The sequence below is a fragment of the Podarcis raffonei genome, chromosome W, assembly GCF_027172205.1.
Source record: "Podarcis raffonei isolate rPodRaf1 chromosome W, rPodRaf1.pri, whole genome shotgun sequence".
In the NCBI taxonomy this organism is placed as follows: domain Eukaryota; kingdom Metazoa; phylum Chordata; class Lepidosauria; order Squamata; family Lacertidae; genus Podarcis; species Podarcis raffonei.
This window is the reverse complement of record NC_070620.1, coordinates 23,589,868-23,605,160: the sequence shown is the minus strand read 5'-3', so window position 1 is coordinate 23,605,160 and position 15,293 is coordinate 23,589,868. Positions and strand designations below refer to the sequence as shown.

General features: G+C 45.9%; 1 protein-coding gene across 1 annotated transcript in view; it reads right to left on the bottom strand.

Moving 5' to 3' along the window:
- The window catches only part of LOC128406087 (BCL-6 corepressor-like protein 1), a 52,012-nt gene that overhangs the window by 22,796 nt on the left and 13,923 nt on the right, over nt 1-15,293 (bottom strand). The window contains exons 4-6 of the mRNA XM_053373130.1: nt 6,537-6,757; nt 5,474-5,680; nt 478-644 (exon numbers count right to left, since the gene is read on the bottom strand). Coding sequence (XP_053229105.1) covers nt 478-644; nt 5,474-5,680; nt 6,537-6,757 — 595 coding nt within the window. The remainder of the gene's footprint in view (nt 1-477; nt 645-5,473; nt 5,681-6,536; nt 6,758-15,293) is intronic.

Sequence of the window (15,293 nt, the reverse complement as noted above, 5' to 3'; positions counted from 1 at the left end):
TTTTGGATAATATGTTTTGCTTAAATGCCTAATAATTTTTTTAAAAAAAGGAAAGCAAATGCAAAAAAGAAAAGAAAAAGAAATTCAGTGCAAGATGCCCGTCTTAGAGCACACGGACAAGGTAGGTTGCATTTATTTATTTAAATGCCACCCCACCTTTCCTCCCAAGGATCTAAAGGAAGTTCACGTGGTCTCCCCCATCTCTTTACCCTCATGAAAAACGTGCAATGTAGGTTAGGTAGGAAGGGTATGGCTGGTCCAAGATCACCCAGAGAGTGGCAGAGTTGGCAATGGAACCTGACTCTCCTCTGTCCTAAATCTCTTAAGTACTGCACCACAGCAGCTCTCACTGGCTTAACTCATCAATGTTACAGATTCAGAAGCTAAAACGGGCCACCTGAGGCCCAGATTCAGTGGACCACTTAGCCCCTGGCCAAGCCCCTGGCAACTGTGGTTCCTCAGCAGCGGTGGACTTGCCTGGTGCCATCCTGCGCACTGCAGTTCACGTTTGCACCATGCTCCAGCAAGAGCTGCAGGATGTCCACCCAGCCGCGAGCGCAGGCCTCGTGCAGGGCTGTGTAGCCTGCGTTGTCCCTGTGGCTGACATTGTTGTTTTCCTTCTGCAGGCAGTACATCACCACATCCTGGCGAAAGAACCCCCAACCCAAGATTAGTAAACAATGGCAGCAGTTGTCTCCTGTCGGGCCAGCCGTTACAAATGGCGCTTATTTTAGCATAAAATAAAGACGCAGAGAGCTAGTATTTTTCCTTGTACTGATGGAGCAGCTCTTTCAGACATCTTCTCCTCTCCAGTCCGGTCACTTTATTACCCTTTGTTCTCTCCAGCCGCATGGCTGCTTGCCAGTGTCTCATGTTACCTCATCTGGCCAAGCTTAAACCCACCCACACCATATAGGGTCAACACTGCCCAGAGGAAACACAACTCCTTTTAAGGTCAATACAATTCTAATACATTGTAAGGCACAGACATGCTGGTCACTGGGTCAGCAAGACACCAGGTGGCACTACAAACCTTTGCCAGGGCTTTCTGGCTCCCACATGCCCTCTTTCTTTATATTTTAATCATAATCATATATATCAGTACCAATGGCTTTGTCGAGCGCGAGAAGCGACTCTTTTGACACCGGAAGCGGGCCGTGGACTGGAGAACCATGCAGTACATACAGAAATTAAAGAATGAATACATTGTATATAGCAACACAAAATAATGCAAATAACTACTATAATAATCACTATAATCAATAAATGTCGAAGCCAACTTCCATCTGGAAGCTAAGAATATAAGAATTCTGATTCCATGCTGCATGGTAGGCTTCCTTTCTAGTTTATTAGCCATGCACTGGTATCGCTTCTATAGCACTGAGATTGGTCACTGTATGTTCCTGTAAGAGAACAAGAGCTATTAAACATGAATTTCAATGTATATTGACAGTTTGGATATATGCCCCATGATTCTTTCCCCTCTTTAATTTGAAAATAACTGGGGGCAGGCATACATACCCAACATTTAGAAGCATGCAATAAACTAGTAAACTTAATCATAACTTGTACAAAAATATTATTCCTCCATATCTTATGATAATTTTCACCCTTAAAAGTCTTATTCAACAACACTGTCCTTCTAGTTCGAGAGTGGCTGAGCCGTGAATACTGCCAGCCAGTGTAGGATTCAGGCAACTGCTGCTTGCCAGCCAATAAGGTGAAATATGGTGGTTTCAACTGGACTGTGTCGTCTGCTTCTCTTCCTTGTATAATGGTGCAGCAAAGGATGGCAAGGCAAATGGTTAGGAAGCACTTCCACAGTTGAAGGGACTTGCCATGCCGCACGCATCGAGCTGAAACCCATAAAGGCTTGTCCTTGACGTCCACTGCCGCGTACCCTCGTCCCCACGTGATCAGCGGGACAGGTCCATGCCATGCGGGATCAGGCAAGCGTCTGTACACCACCAAGGGGTGGGGGAGTGCCTCCTCCTTCCTAAAATGCAATTCCGCGGGAGTATGGGTCCTAGTATTTGGATATAAAGATGGTTAAACACAAAAAGAACTTGGTGAACAGCTGAAGGAATGAGTGCTGTCGGAATGCTTCGGCCGCCAAGCAGTTTTAGCAATAGTGTTTTGAACGTCAGGTGCGCCCTTTCCACTATCGCTTGCCCCATGGAGTTAAAGTGTATATCATGAGTTAATTTCACATTCCACAACATACAAATTTCCGAAAATGTTTTAGAATTATACGCTGGACCATTATCAGTTTTGATACGCGTAGGTTTACCCATGACTTAGAAACAGCGGATAGTGTGCTGAATGACATGCCGAGCTGTTTCCCCCCTCATGGGCGTAGCCCATATGAATCCAGAGTGGGTGTCCACCGTGAGGTGAACCTTGGAGAATGGAGCCAACACAGGTGTGTGTGTGACTTCCATCTGCCAACACGCCAATGCAGACGTGCCCCTAGGATTGACAGCATCAAAAGGAATGGCCAGCTGAGATTTAGAACAAGAAGCACATTGGGAAACTATATCCCTAGCTTGGGCCAAAGGAATAGAAAACTGCTTAGCCAATGCTTTCGCAGGGAGATGAAAGGTGTTATGACCTAGTATAGGATCAGAAAGGAGAGAAAAGGCAGAAATGTTATTCAGAGCTGAATCTGCTCTTGAATTTCCTCTGCTAAATACCCTGGGTGTGATGTGTGGGAGCGAAGATGTGCAACATAATAAGGAATTCTCTATGCTGAAGTAAGGCTTGCAGGGCAAGAAACAAGGAAAACAAGTCAGAATCCAAGGAAGGAGTTATATAAGATATTGGTAAAATAGCAAAAAGGCGATATACATACTGAGTATCCACAATAAGATTGAAAGAATGAGTAGGAAAGGATTGAAAGGCAAGAATCACAGCCGCTAGCTCTGCTCGCTGGGCAGAAGACTGTGGAGAGGTAAATAACCTTTTCCATTTTCCTCCCTCTTCCCATGTCACCACCCCCCTATTTTTTGTTCCATCCATGAAAAGGGTTTGTCAAAACATAGGTGACCTGTGTCAGAAATGTCAAACGATCATCCTTTGGAGGATTAAAAATGATGACCTATAAAATCAGCCAAAACAATTTGCACGGCAGCATTTGTGATCAATAAATGCTGCTGTTCAGTCTGTGAAAATGGCAAATAAATTGATGCAACATCAAAACTGCTCAAGGTTATAGCACGTGAACGTCCTTTGATAACAATGTTGTGGATTCAATTACAGAATAAATGTTCTTCAAAGGGGTATGAGGTAAATGTAACCATTCTATAATGCTGATAGTCTTCTTCTTGTCCATCTGAGCATATAAATTTCCTGTTGACAACAATGGTGTAGCAAATATTGCCAGATGCAGCTTGTGTTCAGCACCTCTAGATGGCGCATGCGGAAAGGTTTCAATGCTTCATTCACAAAATTTTGGCAAAGTGTAGGGGAGTTCCGCATGCTGTTGTGGCAGAACAATCCACTGATATCACTGGGTGGATTGCAAATTGTTATATACTGGCAATGTAAAAGCAAACTGTTCCTGTCTGCTGGATCCAGTGGGATAAAAATGTTTCAATGTGGCCAAAGTCAATTGTTCAGAAATAAGCTGTTCAGAAACGAGATGGTGCCATTGCTGCGGTTTTTTCTTTTGGTGGAGGCCACTGTTCTACCCACACTGAGGTATCAGTGATCTTGGTTTGCCACGCTGGAAACGCTGTATTGATAGCTACAGGTTGGTTTTTATTTTTCGCTGCTGCCAGCAAATGAGCCTTGTGGGTGGCTGTACCAACAGACTGACCAATGCGTAGCATCGTAGCTGTATCAATGGCAGGAAGGTGTATTATCGGGCGCAACGCAACCTTACAATCCTCATTGGCATTTTCAAAGGCCAATTGTTTGATAATTATTTGTTTGGCTTCAGGATTTTCAATTTGGCTACTCACTGCTGTAATCAGCCTGTCCATAAAGGAAGGATATGATTCTCTAGGTTCTGGGATTTTTCTCATTGCTTGTTTAGCAGCAAGAGCAGTATCCCTCAATAAGATCTGCAGCAGTGTGGCTTGTACTGAAGCCTGAGCATAGGGCTCACGCCCCATCATAGCATCTATGACATCTGCGAGGGTAAGATTAGGATTATTTCCTCTGACTTGGTTCAGTAAAGCAGGAGCATAAGCACCACAGGCAATTTCCCATTCGTGAGCTGATGGGGGTAAAACTGTACGTGCCAAAGGCTTGAATTCATCTGGAACCAAAAGCTGGGCTTGAATTCCTGCTGGAACACCAGGGAATGCCATAGTATCCTGAGTTAAGGAACAGGCAAATACTGCACGTTGCAAAGGGGTAGCTGCTTTTGCTGCTGCTGAAAAAGCAGAGTCATTTCCAGCCAGACCACGGTATTTTTGCAGGATTGGGTTCTCTGGTGAGGAACTGCAGTCTGGAGGTTTGGGATCTGGGGCTGCAGGCAAAGCAAGGGCTGGAACACATGGCAGGACAGCAGGCTGAATTAAAGAAGCTGGAGCTTGTGTTGGCAATGCAGCTATGGAGATATTTTTTGGTGATAATGAATCCATAGCATATCGAACTTTGCACCATGCATTTAAATTCCGAACACCAATTCTGGGAAGCCCATGAAAATGTGTTCCAATTTTGTCCCAATGTTTTAATTCCAAAGTTCCTTCTGCAGGAAACCAGGGGCAATGTTCATCAATTGCCAGAATGAGCTGTATCAAATCTCCCTCAGGAACTTCCAATTTGTTGCAGGAGAGGAGAAATTTTAAGTCTTTTAAAAATTTCTGTTGGGGAGTAGTCAAAGAGCTGCCCATTTTTCTAAAATCAATATTTAAGGGATCGACTCACCTTGGATCCGTAGATGAATAGCGCTTGAAACCTTTTCCAGGTGAGGTAAGTCGATGAATATCCACTGCTTGGATCAAAAATCTTCTCACAGTCTGGTCCAGACTGTTTGCATCAAATCTTGCTTCTTAGCTCTCTTTTAAAAACCTCAGTCGTATCTTTTATTCAGCCTCACACGGGGCACCACTTGTCGGGCCAGCCGTTACAAATGGCGCTTATTTTAGCATAAAATAAAGACGCAGAGAGCTAGTATTTTTCCTTGTACTGATGGAGCAGCTCTTTCAGACATCTTCTCCTCTCCAGTCCGGTCACTTTATTACCCTTTGTTCTCTCCAGCCGCATGGCTGCTTGCCAGTGTCTCATGTTACCTCATCTGGCCAAGCTTAAACCCACCCACACCATATAGGGTCAACACTGCCCAGAGGAAACACAACTCCTTTTAAGGTCAATACAATTCTAATACATTGTAAGGCACAGACATGCTGGTCACTGGGTCAGCAAGACACCAGGTGGCACTACAAACCTTTGCCAGGGCTTTCTGGCTCCCACAGTCTCCTGCTGTTTATCCGCCCCGCCCCCCCTTGCAAGAAGTGGCACCCACCTTGTAGCCAAGCAGGGCTGCTCTCTGCAGCAGTGTCTCCCCTGCATTCTTGTTCACTATCAGTCGACGAGCTTCAGGGGGCACCGGCGGGGCTGCGGGGGGCTCAGGGGCTCTTTCTGATTTGTGCTGCAGGGACTTGTTCAACAAGCAGGGTTCCCGAGCTTTCTTTGGAGAGCGTATCTTGAACTGGCTCAGGCGTGCCTTGGCCTTTAAAAAAAAAAAGGAACACAGAGAATGATTGGGGGGATTGGGGAGGAAGAAGACTAGTGTCAGAACAGGGCTAAGTGAAGAAGAATGCTGAACCTCTAAAAAAAGCTTGCATTCCACAACGTCACAGTTTACATCAATAACACATTTACTTTTGTATGCACACTCAATTCTGCTTCTGCTAGCTGTGGAGAAGGGCAGAAGATGATATACAATATGGAAGTCCGGAAATCTCAGCTGTGTAAATCACACTCTCCAACACCACGCTAGCCCAGTTTCCTGGGATCTCACAGGCATCGCTCACATTTTTTAAAATCTTAAAAAAAGAAAAGAAAACCGAGACTCTCAAATGCTGAATTCTGCTCCCAGTAATCCATTCGGCCTTTGCATTGTGCACAGGCAGGCGTACCCAGGGCGGATTGCTGATTTGGGTTCTGAACACATACACACAGGGCTTCTGCTCTGATCATATTGAGAGCCCTTTAAAATAAAATGAAAAATGCTGGCAGATCCATTCACGGGAACTGAGGAAGCAGCTGTACACCAGGATGAAACTCTTTGTTTTGCTTAAATTAGTACTGTTGACAACAGGGATGTGCTGCCTTTGGCACTTCAGCTCCCTCCCACCCCAGCCAGGGGGATGACGGGTTGCCCATCCTTGGTCTGTGATGCCGAGTGGCAACTTCCCAAAGCCCCAGGCAACCGAGAGAAGTTATTTCCCAGCATCTGCTAGCTAAACCTTTTAAGTGGCGATTGAGCCTGGTTTTGTAGCTCAGACTCCCACAGAGCCCTGGGTGCAGCACCCGTCTAACCCTATCCTGAAATCAACTCCAGCATCTCCTAAGCAATACTGTACCTTCCCCTCTTCACAGATGCCTGAGAGGTGTTTGGTTTTGCATTTGCGTTTCCCGGAAGGTTTCTCTAGCACATCCTGGATGGGAGCCGAGTTGGGGTGATCCAAGAGGAATCCATTGTGGAAGTCCAGGAGTCCTTGGAGGGTTGGAGAAAGCCTGCTCCTCAAGCACAGGTCCGAGCCTTTGCTCGGCACAGCATCCTTGTGGTTTCGGTACCTGAAGTCTGCAAGGCAAGGCAGAGGGGGATTAAACAGCACAAAGGAGGCTCAAATGCACACATCCCTGGGCTCAAATGCACACATCAGCTCCTGAACATGCAAACAGAAGTGGGGAGTAGAAAAAGAAAGGAACAGCAGAGGCTTCAGAGCAAGCTTCTTGGTTAGCTCCCCTTGCATACTATCAGCCAGCCGTGGGTACATCAGAGGAAGCTGTCCAGCATCCTCAGTCTATGGTGTGCTGCTAAGCAACTGCTCCATTTTAGCCAACTGAAATGGCACTAACGTCACAACTTCTGCACCTATTTCCCTAGCTCCCTTTTATTCTGAGCCACTGCCACATTACCGTGGCAGTGAGTTCCATAGCTTTATTGAATTTATTATTATGCCATCGACGTATATGATCCTTTGCTAACAACTTGAAAGGAAGATGGGTCAGAGGGCCAGAGAACCGCAAAAGCAAAGGATTCTGGGAAACTGATACCTTTGACCAGAAGCAAAGAATTAGCATACAAACAAGGGCGAAGAGAGAAGTAGACTGGTGGACCACTGGCAGCACACACCGTTAGATACACTGCAGACGTCCACAATCGCCCCAAAGGGAAGCTGTGCTTGAAGTTCTACGTGGTTTCCTCCTGCTTAATGAACTTTCCCACAATACATGCGGCCCTGTCCTCCCTTAAGGCTTCCAGGCCTTTAAGCTCTTCACGAAGCACTCTGCAGCTTTTTCCACCCGTGCTAGCAGAGCCCAAGCCCTGGTGACTACCGCAGCTGGCAAACTGGACAGTTGTGCCTTGCTCCGTGCCACTACGGAAGACTTGTCCTCACTCAGGCTGAAGAGGGATGCCTTCCTGCAACCGACAGTGGGATTAATTTGGCAAGCCTGCAAAAGCAATTGTCCCTCTTCTTTCCAATGGCCTAAAAGGGTTTTGTTTTTGTTTTTTTAAAAAAGATGCCAGAAAGAAGAGGGACAACAATTGCTTGTTATTTCCTCTCTGGTAAAGCACTGCCTTTTAAATTCTAGGGAGGAGACGGCTGCAGCATAAGCTGTTCAAAGGGCACTCCATAGACTTCACAGCCGTTCAGCAACAAATAAGCAGGCTAAGAAGCTGGCGAGGTCTATTTTGGACAACCTCTAGGGAGGTGAAGTTGGATGGGTGTCCACCAGGGGTGCTTCAGGCACAGACAGGGCTGTGTGCAGCACTTGGCGCAGGATCACAAATTTCAGACTGCACCACATGGTTCAAAATGCATGGTCAATGCTTGGCAAAACCTCAGATGACCCGAGGAAGGGAGACTGCCAGTCCCAAGTTCACACTGTTTCCATGGGAAACTACTGCACATGCACAGAAACATGGTGGGCAAACTAAGAGTGCTGGCAACCATTGTGAGCAGTGGGGGCACACAGGGTGAACGATGTTTCCCTCTCTGTCCCTTACAACCCTCCCAGTCACAGGTATTGGCATGGGCTGGCACAGCCCACAAATTTGTGTTTTTTATTTACCAGCCTGCCCCATGGCCAGCAAGAAACACTGGCAATGCTTTCTTTAAAAATTGCATTCTGCAAAGCAGGTTGGCAGAGAAGAGGCAGAAAGGTCCATGCCTCCTTTGTGAGTCCACTCACTCGCCTGCATGGGATTCCTGGTTGCCCATGGCAAGTAAGTGAATTGTTAAATGCAAAGCTGCCACAGGGCCAAGTAACACTAGCCTGACAGCACAGAAGTTGCACCAAGGGCCGCCGCCTTGAGGATCCCTGCCCTGCAGCCGTTCCCAGTGGCTCCCCTTCGCTACCTGCTTGCATTTTCCACCACTTGTTGCAACATCTCGTGTGCTCCTCTTTCTCCCGCTCTATCAAGTACTCTCCAGTCTGGTACTTCCAGCTTTTCTGCCTCCTCCTTTTCGTTCTCTCTTTTTTTTCTCCTTTCCTTTTCTTATTTATACCCCGCCCTCCGCAACCAATTCCGGGCTCAGGGTGGCTAACACCAAGTATAAAAACAATTGATTAAAATACAACTTAAAAACAAGACAGATAAAAAATAATACAAGAATAGTGACTGATCTTCTAGAATATATTGATATGAAACCTAGCAAGAAGGTGGCAATGTTACTGGTAGATGCGGAGAAAGCCTTCGACAGTGTGGCCTGGAATTTTCTGGTCCACACTGTGGAAAGTTTGAAACTTGGGAACAAAATTTCGAATGGTATTAAAGCGATATATGAAAACCAGAAAGCTAAGTTAATAATTAACAATGAAATAACTGAAGAATTCTAAATTGAAAGAGGCACCAGACAAGGATGCCCTCTATCCCCACTTTTGTTTATTATGACGCTGGAAACACTCCTAATAGCGATAAGAAAGGACCCAAAAATCAAGGGGATTAGTCTAGGTAATAGACAATATAAAGTTAAAGCGTTTGCGGATGATGTAATCATTACTACAGAAAACCCAGAAGAAAGTATACCAGAAGCACTAAAGAAACTGTTTGAGTATGGAGAAGTATCAGGCTTTAAGTTAAATAAAGAAAAATCTAAATTATTAACGAAAAATATGGGGGTAAAGGATCAGGAAGAATTGGAGAGAGTAACAGGCCTTAAAATTACCACGGAAGTTAAGTATTTGGGGATCTAGATCACAAATAAAAATACAGTGGTGCCTCGCAAGACGAAATCAATGCGTTCCGCAAGTTTTTTCTTCTTGCGAGTTTTTCGTCTTGCGAAGCACGGTTTCCCATAGGAATGCATTGAAAATCAATCAATGCGTTCCTATGGAAACCGCCTTCAGACCAGGTCCGGGGACAGTCTGTCCCCCAACCTCTTCTGAAGGCTGGGGGGGGGGGACACAAGGGCTTTTCTTCCCACCGCCAGCCTTCAGAAGGCTGTTCTGAAGGCTGGCGGTGGGAAGAAAAGCCCTTCTCCCCACCTCCCACCCCGCAAGCTCCGGGGACAGGAGGGCTTTCCTCCCGACCGCCAGCATTTTAAAAGCCCCCCAGGACAGCGGGGCGATCTTAAAATGCTGGGGGTCAGCAGCGAAGGCTTCGCTGCCCCCCGCCAGCATTTTAAGATCGCCCGGGACAGCGGAGAAGTCTCCGCTGTCCCGGGGGCTTTTAAAATGCTGGGGGTTGGCAGCGAAGGATTCGCTGCCGCCCGCCAGCATTTTAAGATCGCCCCGGGACAGCGGAGAAGTCTCCGCTGTCCCGGGGGCTTTTAAAATGCTGGGGGTCCCGGTCCAGGACCTCTTCTGAAGGCCGGCGGTGGGCGAAAGTCTTTGCTCCCGATGGCCAGCATTTTAAAAGCGGTCCGGGATAGCGGGAAAGCGCAGCGCTATCCCGGACCGCTTTTAAAATGCTGGCGGTGGGGAGCAAAGCCTTTCGGCCCTCGCCAGCCTTCCTGGACCTCTTCTGAAGGCCGGAGGGGGGCGAAAGGCTTTGCTCCCCACCGCCAGCATTTAAAAGAGGTCCCCGGAGATTTCCCTATGGGCTTTCTTCTTGCGAAGCAAGCCCATAGGGAAATTCGTCTTGTGGAACGACTCAAAAATGGAAAACTCTTTCGTCTTGCGAGTTTTTCGTTTTGCGAGGCGTTCGTCTTGCGAGGCACCGCTGTACCAATTTGTACAAGGATAACTATGTGAAGAAGTGGAAGGAAATAAAAGGACATCTAAATAAATGGAATAAATTGAACTTGCCCTTATGGGGAAGGATATCCTTGATAAAAATGTCAATTCTACCAAAGATGCTCTTCCTTTTCCAGACGATCCCAATAATTATCAGGACAAAATGTTTTAAAGGTTGGCAAAGGGATCTTTCTAATTTTATCTGGCAAGGTAAGAAGCCAAGAGTAAGGTTCAAAGTACTGATGGAGCCTAGAGAAAGGGGCGGGTTCGCAGTCCCAAACCTCAAGCTGTATTTTGAGGCTGCATGCATGACATGGCTAAAAGATTGGATGTTACTGACAGATACTGAAATCTTAGACCTGGAGGGCTGGGACAAAGTTTTCGGGTGGCATGGCTATCTGGGTCACGATAAAATAAAAGCACATAGAGGATTCACTAATCATTTGGTGAGAAAGGCCCTATTTGAAGTCTGGGAAAGAAATAAAACAATAGTAACAGCCAAAACTCCCTGGTGGTTATCAGCTATAGAGTCATCAGCCTTGCATAGAAGCAACATGAAAGATAGCTGGCTAACATATAGGGAACTCATAGAAGAGATAAAAGATTGCCCAACAGTAAAGAAATTTGAAGAATTAAAAGAGAGGGGGGTGAATTGGTTAGAATATTTTCTATTAAAAACAATATTTGAGAAGGATAGTAAGCTTAAGGGTTTGATAAAAAAATCTCGGCATGGGAAAAAGAAATTTTATATAACAACCAACAGACTCTTTCAAAAATATATAAACTGTTACAAAATGGGGAAGTAGAAAAGGAGGAAAAAGGAGACGCTATTAAAAAATGGGAACAAGATCTGGGCCACCCAATTGAATATAATGAATGGGAAAGACTATGGACAAAAAATATAAATTTTACAGCATGTTACCTAATAAGAGAGAACTATATGAAAATGTATCACAGGTGGTACATGGCACCAGAAAGTCTTGCAAAAATGAATAAAACATATAATAATAAGTGCTGGAGATGCAAGATACAAAAAGGAACCTTCTACCATATGTGGTGGACATGTCCCGAAATTGGGAAATTTTGGAGCGTGATCCACAAAGAAATAAAGAAAATATTAAGAATATCATATAGTAAAAGGCCAGAGGCATTCCTTTTAGGAATTTTAAATGACGATATTCCAAAAGACAAAACTAGATTTTTCTTATACACAACGTCTGCAGCAAGAATCCTGGTGGCTAAGTACTGAAAAGGGAATCAGCTACCCACTAGGGGAGAGTGGCTATGTAAGCTCTCAGAATACTTAGAATTAGCCAAATTGACAGATATAATAAGACAAAAACCAAAAAATGAAGTTAAAAATAATGGGAGTGCCTAAATGAATACCTCAAAAGTCAAGGTTCGAGGGCAGAAATCTGGCTGAGTCTGGAATAACCTTGTGAAGTGAAAGGATATGAAAGAAGGATTTATATCTAGATGTTAGGATAGAGAGGATAAAGAAAACAGGAAATCAGGAAGACAGAATGAGAGATAAAGGAGGTACTGTGGGATTGGTGGAAGTCAATGTCATGTTGTCAGGGAACTGCCATCAGTGACGGAGGGAGAGAGCAAGCTCCAGAGGGATCCCAGAGAGCGTCCCGGGATTGGGAGAGGCAGCCCATCTTCTGGGGAAGGGAATCAGCGTAGCTCCAGTGGAGAAGGGGGGCGGATGGGGGAATCAGCGAGGCGGTCACATGACTCCTTGCCGGGGACCAGCGGGGAGAGTAAGGGTCCTCCGCTGCCTATGCCCTCCTTGCGCAGAAGGCTTCCACGCAGGGAGAGTAGGAGGAGACTGGGCGTCAAAGAGCTTCTTTGCTGGAAGAAGTTTAAGAAACGCCCACTGACGGATTCTGCCAGCGATTGAGACAGCCATGGGTGAGTGGCTGTCCAGACAGGAAAGGTTCACTCAGGCAACCCAGCCAGGTGTTGGCGCCGGCTTACGCACGAGCAACCCCTAGAACCATTACACATGTTGTTGTTGTTTTAGTGTTTATAATATTAACTTGTAAGATATGTGTCAGGGGCTCAGGAGCAGAAGCACAGGGGAGAGAGGAAATGGAGAGCGAAGGGGAGGAATCCGAGGGCAGCGTAGGGGAGTATGACAGTGACCCGAGAGATTCCATGAGCTTCTCCAGCGAATCAGAAGATTCCCAGAAGGGGGCGCCGATGGTGAGGGCAAGGGGGGTCCCAGGGGGGACGCACCAGAAGCAAGGGGCCAGCGGGAACTCCCAAAGCAGCAGCGGGGGATCAGGACCAGCTTCCCCACCAGAGCGTAGTGGGGGGGGGGAAGAGTCACATGTGTCAGGACCAGCGTCTCCTCCAGCGGGGAGAGAAGGTGAGTCAGGGAGGACTTCCGGGTTGGCGCCATTGTTTAATGGCGGATTCCCTCCGAGCTCCGGAGGGAATCAGCTCCGTAGCGTCTGGGTCTGGCCGCTGCGGCGAAGCGGGGACCCTTAAAATCACAGTCGCGGATGCCTGTGAACACAGAGACTCGGCGGGCACCATTTGCGCCCCCCCAATCCGGGACGGAGCCTTTTTAAAGGCTTCGGAACGGGGACAGGGTGAGGCGTGGTGCTGAGAGTACTCCCTCGTCTACGGAGTGAAGCCGCAAGCCATTGACAGAGAGCGCCAGCTTCTTCTTTGGATCGATTGGACTCTAAAACATCAACCCGTGAGTAATACGGAGATTGGAACCTTAAAAAAATTTTATTTTGGATCTGGAACGAGCGGGAAGGGTTTAAAAAGGAAGTCCACCCCCCCTCTTTGTAAACAATTTAAAGCAAAGGACCGAGCAGCTAAGGTCGAGAGAATCTGTTTCTTGTTTTTTAATAAAAGATCTTGACTTCAAGGTTTTGACATTATAAGAAGATATACTGGAGGATAAAAAGAATTTTGGGAGCTGAAGTTTCACCCCCCCCTAGACCCGGGAACGTCCCATGAGAAAGCCTGCTGTATTGAAGAGCTTGACAGCTGTCAAGTTAGCTGTCAGTCAGCTAGTTGTCAGCTGGAAAAAGAGAACATTGTTTCTGCTGTTTCTGCTGGTTTATTCGGTATAACTTGTTGAAAATAAGGAGGGCTGATACAAAATAACTGGACTTTTGGTTTTGAGCTGAAAGGAATATTAAGGAACTAAAATCCCCCTAGAGGGGTATTAGGGACATTACACTACAAAAATGGCTGGAGCATGTAAAATTCAAGCAGAATTGGACAGAGCATTTGTTCTCCTGGGAAAGTTACAAGATGAGTACAATGCTTTGTCTACAGAGGTTTCAGTACTACACTTGACAGTAAATAAGAGCTTTGAGCCTGATAAGGACTTGAAACAGGAAGCCCATTCAACTGAACAAATAAAGGAAACTGAAAGTGTAGACACGATGGAGCAATATGTTGTTTTTGAAGAAAATGAAGGAGGAGCTGGAATTCTGCAGGAGTCAAAGGAGAGTTGCAATATGAGGCCTGACATGATGATAAAAAAGGATAATAAAAAGTGGATGTGGAAAGCCTGGCCTGAATGGGAGTTTGAAAAATGGAGAGATCTCCTTTGGAGGAGATCTGAAGACCTGAGGATTACAGATTTGCTGAAGGTGAAAGTTGGAGCTTTGGGGACATGTGGATTTGAAAGAAATTTGAAACAAGAGTTGGAGTACCCCATAGGCTTTGTTTTCAAGTACGGAGGTCTGGCTGGAAGCAACATGGATCCTGTTGGGCCGGAGCCTCTCCGAGACTTGGGGTTTAACATCAAGGACTATCAAAGAGACCGGCAGAAAGGAACTGAGAGAGATATAAGGGCCTCGGACGTGAGATCTCCAGGCTAAATAACATAAAGACTGATGGATATTGGTTGGGGACTGGAACCGGGAAAGGGGTGGGTGGAGGTTGGGAATCCAAAGGGTACATAAGTGTAATCTGCTTTGTTGTTTTTTTTTATATTTTGTTAGCTGTACGGAAATTGGGAAAATCGTGGAAGGGAAATTTTGGTCGACTTTAGGAAAAAGGTTTAAGAATAATTAATGAGGTATAAGTATTGATGTGTAAATTTGATAAGGTAAAATTGGTTTTTTTTTTTAAATTAATTGAAAATAAGGCTGGTAAAAATTAATTGAGGGAATGGAAAAAAGAAGTAAAGTAAAATAATAGTATGTTAGAACAAATGTTCAAGCTAAAGTGAAGAAATAAGTTAAGGACTTGCTGAATTGTCAATTTAAATTGGAATACAAGAAGGGGAGGTGTGAGGAGGTCTGAGAAATAAGGTTAAGGAAAATAAGTATCTGAAACTTTATGTGTTTTTTCTTTTTTTCTGTTGTGTATTTTTGTGTTTTTTTATTTTGTTTATTTTTTGTTTTTGATTGTTACATGTTTCTTGAAAATACCAATAAATATTTAATAAAAAAAAAAAAGAGAGAGAGAAGGTGAGTCAGGGCTGACCACACCTCCATCGGAAAGTGGGGAAACGGAGGGGGGGTCAGTTCCAGCTAGCCTCCCCGAAGGGGGGAGCAGTGACAGCAGTGTAATGGTCAGAAGGAAGGTGGCAGGCTGGGCGCGCGCGCCAAGTTCAAATGTACAGGCGCACGGGACAGCAGGAAACCCGGATTGGGAACCAGGTCCTAAAGCCCGCCGGAGGGAGGGGGAAGATTCAGGGGACTCAGCGTCAGAAGAGTCTAGGAAGGGCGAGACCCCGACGGACAGGCGGACCCAGAGGAGGAAAGAACAAAGGAAGAGGTGGAGCAAGGCTAGAATCTTAAACTGGTGTCAGGGGGGAGGAGATTCAGATGGAGCTTCCGCGGTCTAGAGTTTGAGACGTAGGGCTGCGCGCTGCGGCTGTGGAAGTGAAACTGAACTTCAATAAAGACTTTTATACTTAACAAAGAAGCGGCGTTGGTCCTTTGTGAGCTGGG